This window comes from Heterodontus francisci, chromosome 11 (assembly GCF_036365525.1).
Source record: "Heterodontus francisci isolate sHetFra1 chromosome 11, sHetFra1.hap1, whole genome shotgun sequence".
NCBI lineage: Eukaryota > Metazoa > Chordata > Chondrichthyes > Heterodontiformes > Heterodontidae > Heterodontus > Heterodontus francisci.
The window spans coordinates 97,844,875-97,870,136 of record NC_090381.1 but is presented as its reverse complement, the minus strand read 5'-3'; the positions used below and the strand labels follow the sequence as shown (position 1 = coordinate 97,870,136).

The 25,262-nt window shown below is 43.1% G+C and overlaps 1 protein-coding gene across 2 annotated transcripts in view; it reads left to right on the top strand.

Annotated features, from left to right (window-relative positions):
* The window catches only part of plod2 (procollagen-lysine, 2-oxoglutarate 5-dioxygenase 2), a 182,280-nt gene that overhangs the window by 130,583 nt on the left and 26,435 nt on the right, over positions 1–25,262 (top strand). Inside the window, exons 9-14 of one of the 2 annotated variants that reach the window (XM_068042598.1) lie at positions 3,592–3,717; positions 5,109–5,227; positions 6,859–6,963; positions 12,266–12,391; positions 21,698–21,839; positions 23,485–23,547. In XM_068042598.1, coding sequence (XP_067898699.1) covers positions 3,592–3,717; positions 5,109–5,227; positions 6,859–6,963; positions 12,266–12,391; positions 21,698–21,839; positions 23,485–23,547 — 681 coding nt within the window. The remainder of the gene's footprint in view (positions 1–3,591; positions 3,718–5,108; positions 5,228–6,858; positions 6,964–12,265; positions 12,392–21,697; positions 21,840–23,484; positions 23,548–25,262) is intronic. The other variant, XM_068042599.1, reaches the window with a different exon arrangement.

Here is a 25,262-nt window from a genome sequence, read left to right as displayed (position 1 = left end):
TTGAGAAGCTGGCAAACAAACCTAGGGTGGTTACAAATTAGTGGGCGGCCCATGTTTATTTAGTGAGGTCATAGTGGGAAGTGTGAAGATCCTAAACAATGGGAAGTTCTCTCAACTTCTTGATGGAGATGGTGTGTCTGCAGCTGCCTCGATCATGGGTTTGAACTATTCATACGATTTCTCGGAACAAAGAGAAGATTTGTAGTTGGAAATAATTGGTTTAAATTGCTATCTGGGACATCCAACATGTACCACTATGTTATGGAGATAGACGATGCAGAGAGTCCCTGTTGGTGTTTTGATCTGTGTGCTTGCTGACAGACAGGTAGTTGGCTTTTGGACAAGCAGTTAGCTTTTGGAAAGCTGTTGGCTTCAGACAGGCTGTTGGTCACAGGGAAAGCAATTGGCTTTTGGAAGTCAGTTGGACTCGGGAGCAAAGAGGCCATCAGGAACCAAGAGTGTTTCTGTTTTGAGGCAGCCCATGCTCAAACTGGGAAGTCCAGATTCAGGAGATATCACATCTCAGAAGATAGCTGAGAAATTAAGGAAATGGAAGTGAATTCCTAAGAGCTGTCATACACTTTTGATTGGTCCCAGGAGAAGTGAACAAACCACCAAGATCCTGTAATGTATAGGGGAACTCTTGGGATGGAAGTAACTATTATACAGAAGTGTTCTGTTGAGATTTAGAGTTTAAAGTATTTGTGTTCATGTTCTGTTAAGATTTTAAGTTTAAAATACGTGTTTCCAAATTGTGGTAAGTTATTATTGTTTTGCTTTGTTTAACTCTTGTTGTTACGATCGAGGTGGGAGGAGTGCACAGTCTTTTCTAGTTCTACTTCTCCACAGGTCACAACATATATTTAAATGTTTACCTAGTTACCAATATGGTCAGTCATGGACTTTACTCTTTATCCCAGGATAAAATACACCAGCCAGGTTTCTTTAATAAACAACAAAATTGTTAGTTTATTATAAAACAAGACATAACCAGTAACGAAGCAAAACATTAACACAGAGTGAAATATGAAAATTCCCTTTTACCTTATCCCCTCACGCACAGAGAAGACAAAAAAGAATACTTTGGCCAAATACTTGCTAATTCTAAAAGAAAACAATGAAGATATGGAAAGATGTCAGTTGTCCCTTTTTGGTTTGGAGTCCCAAATCCGCGTAGATGGCTGTCACGCGTATCTTTCTAGAACAGTTCTTTTCAGGCGACGTTGAAGATCAGTTTGGCAGGCTTTCGAGCAGAAATACGACAACAGGGGTTTCTGGCAGGCTTTTCTGGAGAAATGCAGCATCAGCTTCTCTATTTCTTACACTTGATTCTCAAGAAGTTCTCAAAGAGATGGAAGAGGGTGAGCTGATGGGGGCTGCTCTCTTGGCTGATTTTCACCAACTGCCTTCAAAACAGTTCATACCCCAACACACTGTCCAAAGCAAAACCAAAACAATATCTCAGGAATCAAGCCTCCTGACCCTACAAAATTTTGACCTGTCACTTCTCTGTAAATGTCTCGCCCAAGCCAAAAATCCCCTGCTGGGTATTTATGTGAAGACAGGTGACTTCCAGTAAATGTTGTTTACAAACAGGACCTCTCAATGTCCTTTCACTGACCCCAGTGGGAAAAAAACCATGGAATCCTTTTCAGTTTTCTCAAATAAAACGATGTCCATAAATCTAAAGTACGAGTCCTCAAAAAAACCTAACAAAAAATATGGAAGCACCGTCAAAACATTGTACAATAAAGATTTTTGTTTAAAATGTGAACTCTAGTAGCGTAATTCTTTCAGTAATAATGGGGAATTCAACTTTCTCTTTTTAAGGGATCCTAATAATGTTTATTGTACTTAATCAATAATTAATATTTTACTTATATTTGAGGTTTTTATGTGACTGTATAAATGTGCAAATCACTTCATCCAGGTGTGAACATGGACCAGATTAGTTAATGATCAATTACCGTCTTTTAAGGCTGTTCCTTCTTCACGAACTACTATCTCACTAATTATATTCAGAGGACGGAATTTTACAGGCCCTTTGATGTCGGGGCAGGAGGCCAGAAAATGCCTCTGGAAGAGGGCTGCCACACACCCCAACGCTGGGAGGGCCCGGCCCGAGATTGCTGGTGGCGGCAAGGCCTCGTGGCGGCCCCCCCTGCCACTTGGTGACAAGACCCCCATTAACATATTTAAATAAATTAAAATTAATGAATTAATCATACCTACGCCGCCGCCTTCCATCCTGCTGCGATCTTCTTGCCGCTGGCCGGCACTCCTGCGCCTACGGATCCTCATCTGGGGAAAAGAAGCGGAATACTTGTGGGGAGAGGGGAGGAGGTAAGTTTCTCAGTGCGGGAGGAGGCGGTGAGGTGGGGGCACGGGTTCAAAGTAACATCATTGGTTTGGGGTATGGTGGGAAGGGTTTGAGGTGAAAATTTATGCACTTTGTGGGGAGGGGAAGGTCAGGTGGACAAGGTCAATGTTTTGCGGGGGAGAGGGCAAGTAATTAATTTTATGGTTAATAGGGTAGGAGAGGGGCAAAGTAAATGTATTTAATTTTTAAATCGCTGCACCTTTAAGTTTAATGATAGGGCTCAAAGCCCTTTAAAAATGGCGTCAGCGCCTGTGCACAGGCAGCTGGTACCATTGCCGGGACGGAGGGGGGACGACCTGCCCCAGCTATTTAAATGAGCTGCCGCGCTTAGGATTGCGATGGTTCTGCGACATGCAGCCCGCCCTTGTAAAATTCAGCCCAGTGTGCATGATATATATTTCTGTTTTTCACAACTGTATTGTATAACTGGTCTAGATTATCTTGAGGAAAACATTGGAGCACAGTTTGAGTCCTTGAATCTATGGTATTTGTTGAAAAAATTTCTGTCTAAGGGTAAAAATAAAACTTTATAATTTCATTTTGTGGGATGTGGGCTTCACTGGCTAGGCCAGCATTTATTGCCCATCCCTAATTGCCCTTGAACTGAGTGGCTTGCTAGGTCATGTCAGAGGTCATTTTTTAAGAGTCAACTACATTGCTGTGAGTTTGGAGTCTCAATTAGGCCAAACCAGATAAGGACAGCAGATTTCCTTCCCTAAAGGACTTTAGTGAACCAGATGGGTTTTTAACAACAATCAACAATGGTTTCATGGTCACCATTCGACTAGCTTTTTAATTCTCAGATTAATTGAATTCAAATTTCACCAGCTGGCGTGGTGGGATTCAAACCCATGTCCCCAGAGCAGTAGCCTGGGTCTCTGGTTTACTAGTCCAGTGACATTACCACTGCACCACCACCTCCCCCTTCTGAGGCAGTTTCACCCTGCAAAGGAAAATGTTGTCTCTATTTTGTCAACATTTCATCGAAATATTAATAGAAGTTTTCAAATTTTTTTAAGTAATTCACTCCATTTCGCAGGGTACAAAACTGAATGATGTCTGTTTGAGTAAAAATTCAATGGGAGAAAAATATCCCTACTGATGTCATGTAAAGTAATTTGTTTGATGCCTGTCTGAGTGCCATGAGTTTTACTTACGACTGTCAAGAGGTTTTATAATAACTAATTTGATTCAATATATTTGTCATTTAGGAGTATCCCAGTGTGACTGTCGGCATATTCATTGAACGGCCAACACCTTTTCTTCCAGAGTTCTTAGAAAGACTGCTGACCCTCGATTATCCAAGGGAGAAGCTTACTTTCTTTATTCACAATAAAGTGAGTGTTCCATTAGTGGATGTGCACTTCCCTGATGTTCTTAACTGTCTATTGTAGATAAAATGGAAGTTGTAATAAATTTCAAGTATCCCATATTTCACTTTAAGCCAACGGTTTTGCATCCTTTTTTCAAAATAAGGTAATAAAATATGAAAGTTAGCTTTCCACCCATAAGAGTGTTTTTTGTCCATACTTTGGTGTACAATGGTTTTGATTTATACATTGGCCCAAATTTTGCAGTAACAATAACATTGAGGCTATCAGCGCTAGAGTAAATGCGACAGCAACTTCCAGTGTTTGCAGAGGTGCAATAAAACTAAAATCAGGAAGTTGCTGTTGGATTTGCGATTTGCCCTGCTCCTCCACAAGCTGTGCTGTACTGGTACCTCACCCAGTAATTCGGCATTAAAATAGATGAAGAGCCGTCTGTGCACGATTTTACACTGAATTGAATATTCCAACAGGGAACTTCCTGGCTTAGACTCTGCAGGCTGAATTTTCTCGCCTGAGGTTTTTCTGAACGGTGGGACCATTTTCGGTCACGGACCCGATCGCCTGCAGTAGCGGGACTGCCGGTACGATCTTTTGGGAAGAGGTCAATTAAAAGGGCACTTCCCGCATCGCCATCCAATTAGGGATGATGGGTGAGTTGAGGATACAGGAGAGTGATTCAGCGTGCGTGATTATAAGGGCGGCCAGCAGCCTTCACTGTGTCTGCAGTGAGACCGCTACTGAGGTGAATAGAACGCGAAATGACTGGAGGAAACGGCAGCCACTTCTTCATCACCACACTATCCATGACCTCAGTCTCCAGCTAATAATCATGCAATTACGGATGACATCAGACTTGTTGATTCGCACCTTTAACATTCAGATATGCATATTACTGTCATGGTGTTCAGACCTCCCAGTGTGCGCTTGCTCCTTGTGAGTTGACTAGCTGCAACACTGCGGGGGTCCCGCGCACCGCCAGTAAAATTCCATTGCTCTCGGAAAATGCCTGCTAATTGCTTCATTAATAACCTCAATTGACTTCCCACCGCTGCCAGCTGGGTTATCATCAGCACACAGAAGCTGCCTTCAGGAAAAGCACCACCCACCTACCCCCCCCACCACCCCCAAACTCCAAATCCACCTTCAAGAGCCTGGTAAAATTTCCCCTTGTCAGTAAGGATTCTTCAACCTGATTGACTGCTGCTTTCCCTATTCACACAGGTCCTAGATCCCTTGCAGAGGGCACCATGCTGAAATGGTTCTCTAATCATCGTTATTGTCACACAGAAGCCCACTGGAAGTCTGTAGATGGATGAAGCGTAATGACTGCCATTTGTTCACTGCTGACTGTAAAATACAGGCCATTAATTCTGTTTTTTAACTCTGTTCTGCTCTAGGTAGTTTACCATGAAAAGCATATGCACAAGTTCTGGGAGAAACACAAAGGTGAAATTAAAGTGAAGTTTGTGGGTCCTGAGGAAATCCTGAGTGAAGGAGATGCCAGGAATATGGGAATGTGAGTTTCTGCTTTCAAGTACTGTAATCCTGGCTGAGGTGGAGTGGGGGATAAGTTACAGCATGATTGGTCTGTCTGACTGCAATAAATAACTTGCTACCTCAAAATCTGAACCATTTTAGTACAGCGCTGACTTCCAGTTTCAAAATGGTCAGATTGTGAACCACCGATTTCTCTGCAATTTGCCACCCGGATGTTGCAAGCTGCTTCTAGGATTCCAGATTGCTTTTCAGGCTCCATTTGAATGTATGCTTGAAATACCCTGGAGCTGCCCGAGAGGAGTGGCACAGTGGTGTTAGCACTGCCGCCTCACAGCTCCAGGGACCCGCGTTCGATTCTGGGTCCTGCCTGTGTGGAGTTTGCAAGTTCTCCCTGTGTCTGCGTGGGTTTTCTCCGGGTGCTCCGGTTTCCTCCCACAAGCCAAAAGACTTGCAGGTTGGTAGGTAAATTGGCCATTATAAATTGTCACTAGTATAGGTAGGGAAATATAGGGACAGGTGGGGATGTTTGGTAGGAATATGGGATTAGTGTAGGATTAGTATAAATGGGTGGTTGATGGTCGGCACAGACTCGGTGGGCCGAAGGGCCTGTTTCAGTGCTGTGTCTCTAATCTTAATCTAATCTAATCTATTACCTTCTACTTGCGGCTGATCAGCAGAGCTCCTCAATACATGTTCAGTTTGCCTTCACCAGAGTCTGGACCAGTACAGCTTTAATTCCTGACGAGCTAGCTTGAGCCACTACTTCAGAGACTGGAATTTTGTTTTGCCATCCGGTGATCCAGAAGCTTAAGTTTTCCAAGGGCTTTGTGGCATCTGTACACTGGCGAAGTCTCACAACAGAAAAGAGAAATGGACAGACCACTGGCTCATACATGTTATGCTTAATCTTGATTTTAATATCCTTCCATTGTCATTTTAATAACATTTTGCTATTGATATTCTTTTAAATAGTCATAAAATTACCATTTTACTAAATGTTAACAACTCAAACTGTGTGTCACTGACTGAAAGTTACTTGGTTGTCACTGCCCCTTCATGTCAATATGAGTCAGACCTTTGGAAGTCACCAGTGTTATAACAGGACCAGATCATGTAGACAACGACAAGCTGTTTTACCTTGTCCGGAACAGTAAAACCAAAGGACACAGTGTGGACTTGAAGTAGTGTAAATTCAAACATTGGCCCTGATTTTTTGCGGGGAAGGAGAGGAGGTGATTGTTAGCAGCCAGGAAGCCCAGAAATAGTGGGAATGTGGAGGTCCTGATGAATTTAATGGCAGATCCACATTAGAATATTTTTACTCCATTTCCTGTCCGGCAGCCAGTCTGATTGAGTTGCTGACCGACTGACAAGTTATTAAAATATTACACCTGTTCAAAAAGAACAGTCCAGCAACATCAGACGAGCAGATTTCCTTTAAAGATTTTTGTTGGAAGTTTGTAATTTCATTTTCTATTTTTAAACCTGCCAAAATAAACATAATGACTTCAGCAAATACTCAACAGAAAAAAGGGAACTTTGTGATTATTTCCATTACTAAAGGCAGTGATTTAATGTAGGTCAGCCTTGTGGTTACAAGCAAGTATAATTTTACTCTCTCTTACTGTACTCTGCCTTTTCTCCATATAGGGGTCACTGTCGCCAGGATCCAGGATGTGATTATTACTTCAATCTTGATTCAGATGTTGTATTGACAAACCCAAATACGCTGAAGCTTTTAATTGAGCAAAACAGGTAATGAGTTTACAAAGGAATATATAGTTACGTGCTAATTAAAGTTGATTCACTGCAATCATTGTAAATGTTTCATGGATCTGCTGAATGAAAACTGGGCAAAATGTTCATAATTTTTTTTTAAAACTCCATTTTTTTGTAGCCAATTCCATGACGTTATGATCCCAAACCTGTAATGACTGTGCCAAAAACGGTAGTGAAGTTGTAAGCAGCTTATCATCCAGTGATAAAATCCCCAATTACAGAAATAGTGCTGTCAATAATCAGTTGAGTCTGATCAAACACTGAGAAGCTGATTTTAACTTGCCCACCTTCCTCACCATCCCCAGCCCCAGCTAAAAACTAGGTGGGGGCAGTTAAAATGAGGTCATTCACTTCCCCTCTCTTAACCCAATGCCTTCATGTAGAGTCCCGATATACACCTGTACTTTTGAATAGTTGAGCATGATACCAAGAGGATCAGCATCCTGTTTAAATCAGTAAAAGTGACCAAACGGGATAATGGATATAATGGAGGTGATTGGTACACTAGAAGAATTTCAAATTGATAAGGAGGAGGTATTGGGTAGGCTGTCTATACTTAAAGTTGATAAAGCACCAAGACTGGCTGAGATGCATCCAAGGATATTGAGGGAAGTGAGAGTGGAAATTGCAGATGCACTGGCCATAATTTTCCAGTCTTCCTTGGACTCGGGGGTGGTGCCAGAGGACTAGAGAATTGAAAATGTTGCACACTTGTTCAAAAAAGGGTGTAAAGATAAGCTCAGTCAGTTTAACTTTGGTGGTGGGGAAACTTCTAGAAACAGTTATTTGGGACAAAATTAATAGGCACATGAACAAATGCAGGTTAATTAAGAAAAGCTAGCAAGGATTTTTAAGGGAAAATCATGTTTAACTAACTTGCTAGAGTTTTTTTTGAAGAGGTAACAGAGTGGTTGATGAGAGAAATGCTGTTGATGTGATGTTCATGGACTTCCAAATGACGTTTGATACAGTGCCACACAACAGACTTGTGAGCAAAGTTATAGCTCATGGAATAAAAGGGACAGTAGCAACATGGATACGAAATTGGCTGTGTGACAGTAAACAGAGAGTAGCGATTAATGGATGTTCTTGAGGCTGGAGGAAGGTTTTTGGTGGAGTTCCCCAGGGGTTAGTGTTGGGGCCCTTGCTTTTCCTGATAATGACCTAGACCTTGGTATACAGAGCATAATTTCAAAATTTGCAGATGATATGAAACTTGGAAGCATTGTGAACTGTGAGGAGGATAGTGTAGAACTTCAAAAGGACATAGACAAGTTGGTGGAATGGGCGGACATTGGCAGATGAAGTTCAATGCGGAGAAATGTGAAGTGATTCATTTTGGTAGGAAGAACATGGAGAGACAATGTAGAATAAAGGGTACAATTCTAAAGGGGGTACAGGAGCAGAGAGTCGTGGGGGTATATTAAAGGTGGCAGGACCGGTTGAGAGAGCAGTTACTAAAGCATACAGTACCCTGGGCTTTATTAATAGGGGCATAAAGTACAAGAGCAAGGAGGTTAGGTTGCACTTGTATAAGACACAAGTTCAGCCTTAGCTGGAGTATTGCATCCAGTTCTGGGCGCCGCACTTTAGGAAAGATGTGAGGGTATTGGAGAAAGTACATAAAAGATTCACAAGAATGGTTCCAGGGATGAGGAACTTCAGTTATGAAGATAGATTGGAGAAGTTGGGACTGTTTGCCTTGAAGAAGAGAAGGCTGAGAGGTAACTTGATAGAGGCTTTTAAAATCATGAGGGGTCTGGACAGAGTAGATAGGGAGAAACTGTTCCCACTCGTGAAAGGATCATGAACAAGAGGGCACAGATTTAAAGTATTTGGTAAAAGAAGCAAAAATGTCATGAGGAAAATCTTTTTCATGCAGCAAGTAGTTAAGGTCTGGAATGCGCTGCCTGAGAGTGTGGTGGAGGCAGGTCCATTGAGGCACTCAAAAGGGAATTAGACTGTTATCTGAAGAGGAAGAATGTGCAGGGTTACGGGGAGAAGGTGGGGGAACGGCATTAAGTGAATTGCTCACTCGGAGAGCTGGTGTAGACACAATGGGCTGAATGGCTTCCTTCTGTGATGTTATCCCTTCTCTCAAGGGGGTTGGAATACAAAAGTGAGGAAGTGATTCTTCAGTTGAATGGAGCCTTGGTCAGACCCCATCTGGAGTGGTGCTTTCAGTTTTGGGCACCAAACCTCAGGAATCACAAATTAGCTTTAGGGGTTGGGGGACATAGTGCAGATTCAGCAGAAATATACCAGGCCTTAAAGGATTACATTATGAGGAATAAACTTGGTTTGTATTGTCTTAGGCTTACATTGTTAAGGCGTGATCTAACAGAGATGCTTAAAATGATAAAGATTCAGTCGTTTTGATGAAAATCTATTTCCTCTGGTGGGGGAATCTAGAACAAGGGGACATAATCTTAAAATTAGTCTCGGCATTAAGAAGTGAAATCAGGATGCACTTTTCACGCAAAGGGTAGTGGAAATCTGGAACACTGCTCCAAACGCCTGTGGATGTGGAGTCATTTGGAACTTACAAGACTGAGATTAATAGATTGATTTCTATTAAGGGTATCAAGGGACATGGAATAAAAGCGCAGAACTGTGGTTGAGGTATAGAATGGTGGAAGAGGCTCGAAGGGCAGCCTGGCTTTCTCCTGTTCCTATGTTCCTTTTTCGTTTAAATGGTTGTCCTATTTTCAGAAAGTTCTTTCTAAATGGACTTCCATTTCTTTGTCAATCCCTGTTGTGGCTCACTTTCCATATTGTTTATGGATATTTGCCATGTAGCATACAACTATTTATTTGTTCCAACTATTTTGAAAAGATTGAAAGTTTTAAACTTCACCCAACCGTTTCTTTAATACACATTAACCCCTTTTAATTTGTGCAAACTCCTTTTTTTTATTTCTCTGATCAAATATTAAGCAGAAAGAAAGCCTGTTCGGACTACTTTCAGTACATTGCCAAAAAATCTGCCTAAAAATTTCCATCCTACGTAAGATCTCTTCACTTAAATCACGTGTTCCTGCTCCACCCAGTACAGACCTAACAATTTGGTTTCCGCTTGTTCCTGGAGTAGATATGTTGAACTAACTAGAAGTCAGTGCTTCAGTGGATGATCCCCAGATGTCTGAACTGAGAGAAGCTATTACCAGTTTGGCTCTGGTTACACAACTAGTGCTGCCTTTTCCTGGCAGCTCCATCAGTCTGAAGTGCCAACTTCTGGATAATGCAGTGAATCAGGACACAACATTAGGTATGATTGGAAATTGAATTAGGAATGCATTAAGTTGAAGCAGTACCTACAAGATAATAGATACATATTTTAATTAAAACTAATGGCTATATTGTACTGAAATGAAATATTTAAAAGCTTAAAGAGATCAACTTGGGCTTTTTAAATGTTGATTTAATTTACACCACCAGAGGTACAATAAACTAGTGTTGTAAAAGCATTCATGAAATTAAAAGCAGAATATTGGGATATTGAGCTGGACTCTCCACATTGCTGTGTACATAAGCTGTTTTGAGTTAGTCACTCAAATTCAATACGGTGTCCATTACTGTATAAAGTTTAAAAGGTCACTGTCCTCAAGTCAGTGGGCTTTGTCTAGCACACGCATGCATCATGCTGTGTGCACAGAAGAAGGATTGCATGCAGATCCTCATGGCACTTTTTTTCCAAGAGTCATCGTCAAAATTGAGAATAAAAAATCAGTACATTAATGTTCCAATACAACAATATCAATTTGCATTTGTATAGCATCTTCAGTGCAGAAAATGTCCCAAGATGCTTCACACAGGGGAAACAGTGGATTACAAGCCAAAGAAGAAAAGAATAGGAGGAATGAGCAAAAGTTTGGTCAGAGGGGTGGGTTTTAAGAAAGCTCTTAAACTTGGATGTGAAGAGATTTATGAAGAAAGATGAAGAATGTGCAATTATCTAGCAACTTTCATGACCTTAGGATGTCACAACCAGTGCACACCAAGGTCCCGCAATCAGGAGAGATAAATAGTCAGAAAAACTATTCTAGTGATGTTGGTCGAGGGATAAATCCTGGCAAGGGCACCGGGACAGCTGCTTTGCTTCCCTTCAGCTAGTGTCCTGTGATCTTTTACATCTACTGAAAGCACTTGAGCAGATGGAGCATCGGTTTAGTCTCATTCAAAAGATACACCTCGAACAGTATGACACTCTCTAGGTACTGCACGTGAATACTGGGCAGGATTTTCCCGAGAGGCTTCTGATCCCCATCCTCGGGCTCAAATGGGGGTTAGAGGCCCATGCTGTGTGGACTCACTGTCCAATTCAGGACAGTAGCGGGCTCTGGAAGTCGGAAAGTCCATCAGAGGCTTGCCTGCGTGAAGGCAGCAGCAGGATGTCATGGCAGGTAAGTGAGGAAGAGGACACTTCAAAATAGAGGCTCCCTCTCCAATTTTTTTAAATTTGAAGTAAAAAATGGCCTTTGCAGCCAGGCCATCACTGTGGGGCATGGGGATCCCCTCGACAAGACAGCCTGCGGTTGCTGCAGCACCTAGGTAGGCAGGCAGGGAGGGAGGGCCTCTGAACCTCCCTGACGTGCTAGCCCCCAGATTACCAGGTCAACCACGAGCAGATCAAATCCAGGCAGCTAAACTGTCCCCCCACCACCTTGAGGAACCTGGAGGCCAACTGGAAAATCCAAGGTGGACTCCTTCAGTTGGCCTTAAGTGGCCATTAATTAGTTTAATTAGCCCTGCTGCAGCTCCATCCGCCTTTGGAAAAGTGGCCCGGGGCAGGATGGACTGGGGAAGTGGCAGGCATGCTGGCCAGCAGCGCTGTTTTTAGCACCCACTCACCTCTGTTCTCAGCTCTGGCGGAGGCTCAAAGTCCAGCCCACCAGCTTAGGTGAAATGTTGAAGTGTCTGGAATGTGGCTTCAACCCATGATCTTTAGACTCGGGTGAAAGCACTGCCACTGATCCAATGCTGAGACTGGATATTTGCAATTCTAGAATATTCAAAGTAGCCATCTGCCGAAAGTAATATAGTATGGTTTTGCATCGTTCTGCACCAATTGTGACATTCTAACCATTGTTTTAACAGAATTTGTTTTGACACAAGATGGTTAAAATATCATGTAAAGCTTTTCATGGTTACCGAGCAGAATATGAATAAATCAGCAAAAAGAAAAATGACTTCTTAAAATGGTCATGCCAACTTTTTCACTAAATTAATTGCAAAGTAATTTTTTCAGTAAGTCATTATTTGTCTCTGATCCTAACAGGAGAATAATTGCACCAATGATTACCCAGCATAAAAAGTTGTGGTCGAATTTCTGGGGTGCGTTGAGTCCCGATGGTTACTATGCACGCTCTGAGGATTATGTTGACATTGTCGAAGGCAGCAGAGTGTGAGTTTTATTCACTTTCATTCTTTACTAAAAATTGTCTGTAGTGTTGCTCATGGTTGGTTGAAAATATAGAGAGTAATAGATATAATTTTAAAAAACAGTTGGGAGAGAGATTTCAGGAAATTACTTCAAAGAGCCATCTAGTAGTCAGAGACCTAAACTAGACTGTTGACATTTGACACAGCAGCTGGAATTTTACGCTGGGCGGTCGGGAGCCGGACTCCGACGTAAATGTTGGTGCCGATCCCGCTCCCGCCCAGCCTGGGGATCCGTCCCGTATTTTACGGATCCCCATGCCTCAATTGGCTCGAGGCGGGACTTCTACTCACTTGAGGGAGGTGGTCCCGCCTCAGTGAGCTGCCAGCCAATCAGTGGGCCGGCAGTTCTTAGTCTCAGCAGCGCCACCTGGAGCAGTGGCCAGTGCTGAGACTGCAGCCCAGCCAACGGAGGAGGACGCAATGGAATCGGGACAGAAGGTAAGTTTGGGCAGCCTCACCAGGGGAATTGGTCGTGCCCTGGTGAGGCGAGGGTGGTCGTTTGGGGGGAGGGTGGTGTCTTGGATCCTGGGGTTGGGTTGGAAGGCGGGGGCGGCCCTCAATCAGCACCCTGTGCCCAATTGCCAGGCCCCCCCCCCCGGGGTGCGGAAAGGCCGACAGCTATGGCTGGGCAGCCTTTCTCGTCCTCAGCACACCCGCTTGCCACGGGTAAAATACCCATGGAGGCGGGCGAGGGCCCTTAAGTGGGCGTTAAGTGGCCACTTAAGGGTTTGATTGGCCTTGGGCGGGCGGGCCGCTTCTCATCCCCCGCCCCCCCACCGGGACCTCCGTAAACTTGACCCGCTGGGGCGGCGTAAAATTCCGGCCAGCAAAAAATGAATGGAAATGTTGACATAATAATTTAGAACAGTATATCTTGGAAGCTGTGAATTCTGCTTTTCAAATGGATGCAGAAAGCTTAACTTAATTTTTGAAAGGTTATCATAAATGAGATATGTGTTAAAGTGAAATGTGATGATCTTATATGTTGTATGATCGATTGCTCAATTTGCTCACCTTTTGTACTGACTACAGTTGGGCTGTGGTTCCATAGTTGTGGCGGCCCTTCAGTACTTGGACCTGGTGGCTATTTTCCACTTATGAGCCTGGATGGCAATTGCCAGCATGATGTTTTACCATGTAGGGCATCATCTTCAAGCTCAGTCCTACTCTCATCCTTCATCTCATGCAGTTTTTAGCAAGGTTCACTGAATAGGCCTCCAACACAGGAACCATGATTATTTTATCCACTTACTAGCCAGAAGTATATAAGTTTTAAAAATCTTTTAGTAGCATTGTTGTTGGGAAAATGCTCCTGGTTACTTTGGAGATGACAGCACAGCAAAATCATTGAGGATGAAGAACCTCAGTACTTCTGATACTCAGTTCAAATCATACATTTGGGATAATAGTTTTTTTTTTCCAAATACAACACAATTTAAAAACTATTTCTATTTCTATATTGCTGTACTATTCCTCACTACTTTGTAGTGTAAGTTAATAATTTTATCACAAAAACAAAGTACTGCAGATCCTGGAAATCTGAAATGAAAACAGAGAATGCTCTGAATACTTTTTTTTATTAGTTTGTGGGATGTCGGCATTGCTGGCTAGGCCAGCATTTATTACCCATCCTTAATTGCCCTTGAAAAGGTGGTGGCGAGCTGCCTCCTTGAACTGCTGCAGTCCTTGGGGTGTAGGTACACCCACAGTGCTGTTAGGAAGGGAGTTCCACAATTTTGACCCAGCGACAGTGAAGAAATGGCGATGTATTTCCAAGTCAGGGTGGTGTGTGGCTTGGAGGGGAACTTGCAGGTGGTGGTGTTTCCATGCAACCGCTGCCCTTGTCCTTCTAGGTGATAGAGGCCGCGGGTTTGGCAGGTGCTGTCGAAGGAGCCTTGGTGAGTTGTTGCAATGCATCTTGTAGATGGTTCACGCTGCTGCCACTGTGTGTCGGTGGTGAAGGGAGTGAATGTTGAAGGTGGTGGATGGGGTGCCAATCAAGCGGGCTGCTTTGTGCTGGATGGTGTCGAGCTTCTTGAGTATTATTGGGGCTGCACCCATCCAGGCAAGTGGAGAGTATTCCATCACACTCCTGACTTGTGCCTTGTAGATGGTGGACAGGCATTGGGGAGTCAGGAGGTGAGTTACTTGCTGCAGAATTCCCAGCCTCTGACCTGCTCTTGTAGCCACAGTATTTATGTGGCTGGTCCAGTTCAGTTTCTGTTCAATGGTGACCCCCAGGATGTTGATAGTGGGAGATTCAATGATAGTAATGCCATTGAACATCAAGGGTAGATGGTTAGATTCTCTCTTGTTTGAGATGGTCCTTGCCTGGCACTTGTGTGGCACAGGTCTCAGCAGGCTGGCAGCATCTGTGAAGAGAGAAACAGAGTTAACATTTCAGGTCAGTGACGTTTCGTCAGAACTGGAAAAAGTTGGAGATGTGGGGCTGAATATTTGCTATGGAGGCGGGAAACTGGAGCCAGGGTTGTTTTTGGGTCAGAAACCTGCCTGCAGTGGAAACTGATTACATTAAGATGTTCACATGGATAAGCTCTTAATTGATATGGAGATGGGTTTCCTGTCCAATTAGAACCAATGGGGGCAGGAATAGAGCTGGGTCAGATGAAGTGTGGGACTGATTTCGGCTCCCCACGGCAGCCATCACTGGCCAGTTTTCTACAGAGAGAGTTCTGTGGATTGTGCCCAAGTCTTCCACAGCACCAGAAGGAAGCGAGATATCATAGGAAAGTCAGAGGCCTGGCACCCAGGGCAGGGCTGCCCCTCGCTTCATCAATGCCAACCTGGATCTAATGCTGGAGGCCATGAGGGAGAGGAAGGAGGTCCTCTTCCCGGAGGGTGGCAGAAGGAGGGCACCGTGTTGTGCAGCAGGGGCACCTCTCTTCATAGAATCATAGAAAGTATTTTGGCACAGAAAGAGGCCAGTTGGCCCATCGTGTCTGTCTGTGCCGGCTGATAAACGAGCCACCCAGCCTAATCCCATCTTCCAGCATTTAGTCCATAGCCCTGCAGGTTACGGCATTTGAGGTGCATACCCAAACACCTTTTAAATGAGTTGAGGGTTTCTGCCTCTACTACCCTTTCAGGCAATGAGTTCCAGACCTCTACCACCCTCTGAGTGAGAAAAATATTTCCTCATCTCCCCTCTAACCTGTCTACCAATCACTTTAAATCTTTGCCCCCTGATCACTGACCTCTCTGCTAAGGTAAATAGGCCCTTCACATCCACTCTATCCAGGCCACTCACAATTTTGTGCATTTCAGTCAAATCTCCCCTCAGCCTCCTCTGTTCCAAGGAGAACAACCCCAGCCTATCCAATCTATCCACATAGCTGCATTTTTCCAGTCTTGGCAACATCCTCATAAATCCCCTCTGTACCTTCTCCAGTGCAGTTACATCCTTTCTGTAATGAGGTGACCAGAACTCCGCACAGTACTCAGGTTGTGGCCTAACCAATGATTTATACAGCTCCAGCATAACCTCCCTGCTCTTACATTTTATACCTCAGCTAATAAAGGAAAGGATTCCATATGCCTTCTTAACCACCTTATCGACCTGTCCTGTTACTTTCTGGGATCTGTGGACATTCACTCCAATGTCCACTCACTTCCACTACACCTCTCAGTATTCTCCCATTAATTGTGTATTCTTTTTCCTAGTTTGACCTCCCCAAATGCATTACCTCAAACGTCTCCAGGTTGAATTCCATTTGCCACTTTTCTGTCCACCACACGGCCAATTTTTGTGTCATCTGAAAACTTATTAATCATGCCCCCCACATTTACATCCAAATTGTTAATATATACCACAAAAAGCATGGTCCGAGTACTGAACCCTGCGGAACGTCGCTGGAAACAGCCCTCCAGCGGCAAAAACATCCATCAACAATTATCCTTTGTTTCCTCCCACTGAGCCAATTTTGTATCCAGCTTGCTACATTCCCCTGGATCCCATAGGCTTTTTTTTTTAACCAATCTACCATGTGAGACCTTGTCAAAAGCCTTGCTAAAATCAATGTAACCACATCAACTGCACTACCCTCATCAATCCTCCTTGTTACTGCTTCAAAAAAATTCAATCAAGTTAGTCAGACAAGATCTTCTTTTAGCAAATCCATGCTGACTATCCTTGATTAATCCATGCCCATCTAAGTGACAGTTTATCCTGTCTCTCAAAATTGATTCCAATAATTTGCCCACTGCTGAGGCTAGACTGACTGGCCTGTAATTATTTGGTCTATCCCTTGCTCCCTTTTTAACAAAGGTACAATGTTAGCAGCCCTCCAATATTCTGGCACCTCACCTGTATCCAGTGAGGACTAGACAAAGGTGGTCAGACCCTCTGCTATTTCCTCCCTGGCTACTTTTAACAGGCTGGGCTACATTTCATCTGGCCCTGCTGATTTCTCAACTTTCAAGGATGCTAATCCCATTAATACTTCCTCTCTCCTTATGTTTATCACATCCAATACTTCACACTCTTCCTCCTTAATTACAATGTCTGCATTGTCGCCTCTTTTGTGAAGACAGACACAAGTATTCATTAAGAACCATACCAATATCTTCCGCCCCTGCACCTAGGTTACCTTTTTGGTCTTTTATGGGCCCTTCTCTTTCCTTAGTTATTCTCTTACTCTTAATGTATTGATAAAACATCTTTGGGTTCACCTTGATTTTGCTTGCCAATATTCTTTCATGCCCTCTCTTTGGTTTCCTAATTCCCTTTCTGATTTCACCCCTCCACTTTCTATACTCCTCTCGGCTTTCTGTAGTATTGAGTTCTCAGTGTTGGACATAAGCTTTCCTTTTCTGCCTTACCTTACCCTGTAAGCTCCTTGACATCCATGGGGCTCTAGATTTAGCTGCCCCATCCTTTTTCTTTGTGGGAACATGTTTACTTTGAACCCCTTGAATCTCCCCTTTGAATGCCTCCCACTGCTCTGACGCTGATTTACCTTCAAGTAGCTGTTTCCAGTCCACTTTTGCTCAATCATTCCTCAGTTTAGTAAAATTGGTCTTACCCCAATTGAGAACTCTAACTCCTGTTCTATCTCTGTCCTTTGCCATAATTATGTTAAAACTGACTGAATTATGATCGCTACCACCAAAATGTTCTCCCACTGCCACCCCTTCCACCTGCCCATCTTCATTTCCTAAAACTGTCCAAAACCACACCCTCTTTTGTTGGACTTGCTACATATTGGCCAAGAAAGTTGGCCTGAATGTACCTCAAGAATTCTGCTCCTTCAATTTCTTTCACACTAAAACAATCCCAGTTAATATTGGGTTAGTTAAAATCCCCTGCTATTACTGTTCATCATCCTTTCCCTCTGCTTTCTCTTCCTCCTTCTCTCTTTACCTCCTACTCCCACTGCTCCCCCAATGAGTGCTCTCCTTCCAGGACCTCACCGTCCTCATGGTCCACACCACTCTGGAGGGCCATTTATGGAGAATGCAGCAGACCACCACAATGCAAGAGACACTTTCAACAGTGTATTGGAGGGCACCACCTGAACAGTCCAGGCACCGGAATCGCATCTTCAGAAGCCCGATGGTCTACTCAATGATTGTCCTGCTGAGCAGGTGGTATTGGTTGTATCGCCTCAGTCTGGAGCTCCCAGAGAGGAGTGAGTAGCATGTCTTCAAGGGATAGCATTTGTCCCCTACCTTCCATCCACGCACTTTGGGGGTTGGAGTGAAGATCTGCAGCAGCTTGGACTACTGGAGTATGAAGGAGTCATGGCAGCATGCCAGGTGGATGCTCTTGTGGTCGCAGACCAGTTAAACCTTGGAGAATGGATGCTCCTCCTGTTAAATCTGGCTGGTCGGTCGCTGGATGGCTCGATGGCCACATGGGTGCAATCGATGATGCCCCACACCTGGTGGAATGCAGTGTTGGCAGCGAAACCCAATGCCCTCTCTTCATTTAAGGCCACGTCTGTCATGCAATGAATGTACTGTCCAGCTCCGGCAAAGAGGGCATCAGTGACCTGTGAGATGCAGTGATGTGCAGCCACTTGCGAGATGCCAGTAAGGTCCACAGCTGATCCTTGGAAAGAGAAAGAGCTGATGAAGTTCAAGGAGACAGTGACTTTGATGGCCACTGGCAGGGCATGGCAACCAGTACTGTGTGGTGCAAGATCTTCAGCAACGAGGGCACAGATCTCTGAATATCTGCCAGGAGAGTCACGGTCTCCTGTGGCACTGGGTCACGGTCATCTCCAGGTAACTCTGTCTTCGACGGTAGACCCTATGTTGAGGGTATGGCTCCGGATGCCTTCCTGCCCCTCTTTCCTCTCCTGTACGCTCCTGCTGCTCAGGGTTCAACCCTTCCTGTGGGCAGGATTGCCCTTCATCGCCACTGAGCCCAGAATCTGACTGTCATGCTCCATTGTGAGCTGCAGCCTTACTTTTTGGCAGATGGCCACCCAGTTGTCCTTGGCAACCTACCTCTTCTGCCCCCACAATGCCAGGGAGGTGACAACCCTGTTCAATGCCCATCGCTGAGTGCCCACTCTCCCCGCCAGCTGCACACACTAAGGGCACCTCCTTACCAAATGCTGAGTTCTCCTTTCCCTGCTGGCCCTCTTATGGGGCACGGGTGATGCCCTGGGGCAGCCATGACTGGCACCCCACTCTGTACCCACCTCCCTTCAGCAGATCTGCAACAGACACCTCCTGAAACCTGTGCGCCCCCTTCAAAAGTCCACCCTTCAACTCTAACAAGCTCTTAACAAGCTTTTTAAATACTTGAATTGGCCTCAGTGGGGAGGAGAGTGTGATCCCTGTCCCACCTGCCCCCAGCCCGGTTAACATTCCTGGTGCCGAGACTGGTGTCCTGAAACTCTGACCCCAGCCAGCTCCGTTATTTTGGAACCCACCCCGCCCCACCTCCATTCCCGCCTTTGGGGGAGCCCAAAAATTCAGTCTGTGATAAGTTTTAAGCAAGTACAGAAGGCAGGGGGAATGGCTGGGGGAGAACAAAATGAAAGATTTGTGATAGGGTGAAAGGAGGAGAGATTAAATGACAAAAGGGGTGATCATGCAAGACAGAAGGAGATGGTAATGGGACAAGTGAAGAAACAAAAGATTTGTCTATGGAAGGTATAAATGGGATTTATCACCAACAGCTGCCATCCAGAAACATAAAAAAGAGAAAAGGGAGCAGATATTATGATGTGGACTTGTTAAGCTCAGTGTTGAATCCAGAAAGTTGTAAAGTGCCTAATTGAAATATGATGTGCTGTTCCTCAAGCTTCCATTGAGCTTATGGTTGTAGTTGTTGGAGGCCAATCATCTCAGCATCAGGACATCGCTGCAGGAATTTCTTAGGGTTGTGTCCGAGGCCCAACCATCTTCAGCAGCTTCATCAATGACCCTTCCCTCCAACATAAAATCAGAAGGAGGGGAATGTTCGCACAGTGTTCAGTACCATTTAAAACTCCTCAGATACTTAGCAGTCCGTGTCCACATGCAGCAAGACCTGGACAACATTCAGGTTTGGGCTGATATGTGGAAAGTAACATTAGTGCCTGGCAATGACCATCTCCAACAAGACAGAATCTAGCATCTCCCCTTGACATTCAACAGCATTACCATTGTTCAATCGCCCACCATCAACCATTGAACAGAAACTTAACTGGACCAGCCATAAAAATATTGTGGCTACAAGAGCAGGTCACAGGCTGGGAATTCTGTGGCGAGTAACTCACCTCCTGACTCCCCAGAGCCAGTCCACCATCTTCAAGGCACAATTCAGGAGTGTGATGGAATACTCTCCAGTTGCCTGAATCATGCAGCTCCAACAATAGTCAAAAAACTTGATACCATCCAAGACAAAGCAGCCCACTTGATCGGCACCCTATCCAACACCTTAAACATTCACTTCCTCCATCACCGGCACACAGTGGCAGCAATGTGTACCATATACAAGATGCACTGCAGCAACTCACCAGGGCTTCTTCAACAGCGCCTTCCAAACCCACGACCTCTGCCACCTAGAAGAACAAGGGCAACAGGCTCATGGGAACACCACAACCTTCAAGAACCCCTCCAAGTCACAGATCATGCTGATTTGGAACTATATTGTCATTCCTTTACTGCTGCTCACTCAAAATCCTGGAGCTTCCCACTCCGCCATCCTCCCCAACAGCACTGTGGATCCACCTGTACATGAAGGTGACTCACCACGAGCTTCTCAAGGACAATTAAGGATGGGAAATAAATGCTGGCCTTGCCAATGACACTCTCATTCCCAAAAACAAATTTTAAAAACTCATCTTTCAATGAGGCAATTTACAGCCTTCGGACTTGACATTGAATTCAACAATTTCAGATCATCATCTCTGGTAATTTAAACTGAAGGAAGGGAAGTTAGACTGCGACAATCTCTTATCCCTCAAAAACTCAAAAGTCAGATTGATTCTATTGAAAGTGTTCGCAAGTTGTTAATTGTTGAAATTCACTGGAGAAGGAAAGCAACATTCTTTGAGGACTTCAAGCAACCGTGGACTGTAAAGTTGCAAGGACTCTAATCTTTCTATTTTTAAATGTTGATTGTATCTTCATAGTATTTAAGAATTTAGTTTGTCTAATTAAAGAGTTAATTTGTTGGTTTAAAGACACCTGGTTAGCCTCATTTGGGGGTTAATAGGTGGTACAATTTGGCTCGGTCTTCCTTTAATTTGGAAAGTTTTAAATGATATGTTAGGTGATCTGTGGAGCGATGGGATTGAATTATCAGTGCGTCTCTCCCGCCACAATCAGAATGGTATATTTTGAATGGGGGCTTTGACAGGAGAAGTCAATCGTAACAACTGTTTCTCTCATCACAGATGCTGCCTGGTATGCTGATTAATAATTTTATCCCTGTATTTAAACAAAAATTGTATGGCTTAGTTTTGTCACATAAGTAGAAAATAACGTGTCTGTGCTCCTGACATAACAACAAACTCATAGTGCTAATGCTACAAGTCATTTTGGAGCAGGGTCTATAATCCAAGGGGATCCCCACACTTAATTCAAGATACTTCACAGTATGTGTGTGCTGACTCTAGAGTATATATTTTCCTGCCCATCAAAATTGATGGAATTCTGTTAACGTAACATTTGGACCAAATGGCTTTCTGTGTTTCGGAACGTTTTTGAACACTGGGTATATTGTGTTGCTATGTGCCAACAGCATGTTGGAATTTAGGATATTCATTTAGAAATGATAGTGAAATATTTCTTGTGATGTACCTTGTAGAGGTGTGTGGAATGTTCCCTACATAGCCCATGTGTACCTTATCAAAGGAACAGCCTTGAGAACGGATCTAAAAGAGAAAAACTATTTTAAGCAGGACACGATGGATTCTGATATGTCACTCTGCAGAAATCTCAGGGAACAGGTAAGGGTTAGATGTGTTTTATGTTTACAAGAATGGATTCTTACTATATTCATTTTGGCAAGTTGTTTGTACAAGAACTGATCTCAAAAAAAGGTCATGTACAAGCTTGACAATACCCTAAAGAATTTATAAATGAAATCTTCTTTATAATTTCAATTGTAAGACCATGCTGAATTAACTTTATTGAATAAATAATTTAATTGCACTAGCAATTTGCTATAACAAATTTGATGGCATACCAATTGTAGCCAATTAAATAGTGCACCGAACCCTTCAGTGGAAAGGACCCTTAAATTAATTGGTTTGGAATAAGCCTCAAAGTACATGTTTAAGTGAGAGGTTAGTGTTCCAAAACGTCCTTTATCAAAATGCATGGTACCTACTAAGTATTATATAGAAAAAGATATTCTTTCAATGCATAGTCAAATATTATGAAGCAGTATTGGGAAAAAATTATTGATTAATTGGATTTATTTTTTAAATATTGTAATTTGCTTACTTCTGTTGTAATATGTTTCTGCAAATCTCAAAGGTAAAACGTTGCTCCTTCTTGTAAAACTTGCCAACTTTTCTGTTTATTTGAGTCAGCCAATAGCAACTCTTCACTATTGTGAATAGGGAATAACTTGAAAGCAAATTATTTTTGAGGAAGCAAAATGTTTCAGAAATTTCTCGTTTGTTGGTCTGTGAGTTGACGTTGGCATGCAGTTTAATTATTTCCGCCAGTTTCCTGAACTGTTCTATCTGAACCCTGTTATGAAGGCAGGGAGGAGGGTGTAACACTCAATTTCAGTGAAGAGAAACAAAAGGGGCTAATGTGTTCAAAGTCCTGTGATTTCTGTACGAAAGTTACCAAAAGTTTTGCATGGGGGATAATTCTCCTTTTGTTTCTTACAGATGTATTTGCTTGTGTTTTTTAAAAAAAAATATTGACAGTTTTTCATTTTTACTGTATGTGTGTTACGATTGCTTAAATTGGAACTAAAATGTGCAGATTTCACCATTTTCATTCATGAGCAAATAGGTGGGAGAAAGCCTACTGACCTCAAATCAAGAGAGTTGGCAAGTACTGTACTACCATTGATGTGGCACTGACTGTATGTGCACACGCTGTACTTTATCAGGCACGATGTTCTTGTTTCTGTTAAAGATATATCTGTTGTCTCTTCAATGACCTGTTTGCCAATTTATCTTTTTCCTTTTCGGTTTTGACCCACAACTGGAAGCGATTGATTGAGTTTGTTCTGTCTGTTTGCACCAAATTCTTGAGCCAATTGGGTCATGTGGCTGATGTTGCAATGCACTACCTTTATTAACCCTTCTCTGCTTGTATTGACCATAATTAACTGTATTCCTGCATTACTAACTAGCCAAGTTTATGTTGCAATGATCAATTGAAGGGGCTGAGCTGTGTATTTTTTATTTTAATATCAAATAAGCAGGTTGTTGTCTGTCACTTGTTTTCTATAGCTTTGTTATGCAACTGCCTGTTGGTGTTAGCCAGGCAGGCTTTGATAGCACCACATATTTTAAACTGGTCCTGAAAACTTCTGGTGTCTATTCTTGTCTCTCTCCTCACAAGATGTGTTCCAGATGTTTGTAAACAAGATAATGAATCTTACCCAGTGCTTCTCCTTTATTTTAGAAAATAGAAAAGGAAAAAGGCTCCCCTACTCCGGAAAGTTGCCATATGTTCAAGCCCCCAAAGGTTTATGTTTGTTTCCTTCATTTTTTTTTAAACTTGTGATTTTGATTTTTTCCAACTAGAAGGACTAGCTGTATTAAGTATTTGTTTAAATCCTGTACTTGTGTAAGTGTATCTTGTCTGCTGTCCATTGCTCAGCATCAGTTGTGCAATGTAATAATTGCCTCACTGTTACTTCGATCATTGGTTTGGCAAGCACAGAAGACAAAACGTAATTTCAATAGGTTGACTGTTTTACAAAATTGACCCAAACAAATGTACAAGTTAATCGGAGTCATACTTTTTAAGAGGTCAGTGTTGATGTCCTTTTGGTTTTGTCTTTCTTACTTTGCTGTATTTTGTTAAGTTAATGATTAGAATAGCCATGTTGGTCTGTGTCTATATGTGTACTAAATAGAGAGCCTGGAATCAGATCAAGTCACAAGTGAGGATGAATTTGATACACAGTAGGGCTTGCTGGCACAATGCCTTATTCAATGTGATGAAAAGCTTGGAAATGCACAGTAGGTGATTTTCAGATGGTGCCTATTCTATAAGTGAGAAATAACCTTTTCAAAACTTCATGCTTGGAACATGGGTGTTGTTGGCAAGGCCAGCATTTATTGACAATCCTTAGTTGACCTTGAGGAGGTGGTGGAGAGGCACCTTCTTGAACCAATGCAGTCTGTATGTTGAAGGTACTCCCCAGACTTGTTAGGTAGGGACTTCCAGGGTTTTGACCCAGCAATGACGAAGGAACGGCAATACATGTTTAAATCAGGATGATGTATTATTTGAAGGAGAACTTGGAGATGATGGCGTTCCCTCGGTGGTAAAAGTCGCAAGATTGCGAGGTGCCATCGAGAAAGCTCTGGTGAGTTTCTCCGATTCATCCAGCAGATGGTACACACTGCAGCTTCAGTGCACCGGCGGTAGAGGGAGTGAATGTTTAAGGTGGTAGATGGGCTGCCAGTCAAGCAGGCTGTTTTGTCCTGAATGGTGTCAAGCTTCTTGAGTGTTGATGCAATGAGAATAAGGGAGAGGAAATTCTGGAATGCTGACCGTTATCCCATCAGTGAAGAAGACTGTGAGCATGTGCTGTAGGGAATGCTGGGATACAGTGCTTCAAACCTTGTAGATCAGTAGGCAATTCTTGGATACTATGATTTATCTATAAGTGAGGAAGACTTTGAAACACACAAGGAGCTTTAGGGTCCCGTGTTGTCTTGTAATTGAAGAAGATCTTGTGAATGTGCAGTAGCAAACTAAGGATACTGTGTTCATCATACAAGTGAGGAAGATTTTAGAGATACATAGAGAACACTTGGATATTGTGTCTTATTCCATAAACAGGGAAAACTCTGCATATGTTAGAACTGATACCCTGGAGGATACAGAGCATAGAACAGTAGGAATCCCACGTTATTTTTTTTTTGTAAAGGACCCCATGCATACAGTTGGAAAGCTTTATTTAAATAGTTTTGTTTATCATACACACCAAAATTTTAATTACAGTCTGTTTTAAATGTAATTTTTATTGCACTTAAATTTGACCTTCACATACTACATGCAACCTAATTACATGACACACAGAAGAAATACAGTGAGATGCAGTATATTTGACAAGCAGAAAAAGTATTGTTTCACGCAAATGTTGAAGTTATAGTAAAGTAAAAGCAAAATACTGTGGATGCTGGAAATCTGAATTAAAAACAGAAAGTGCTGGAAATACTGAGCCG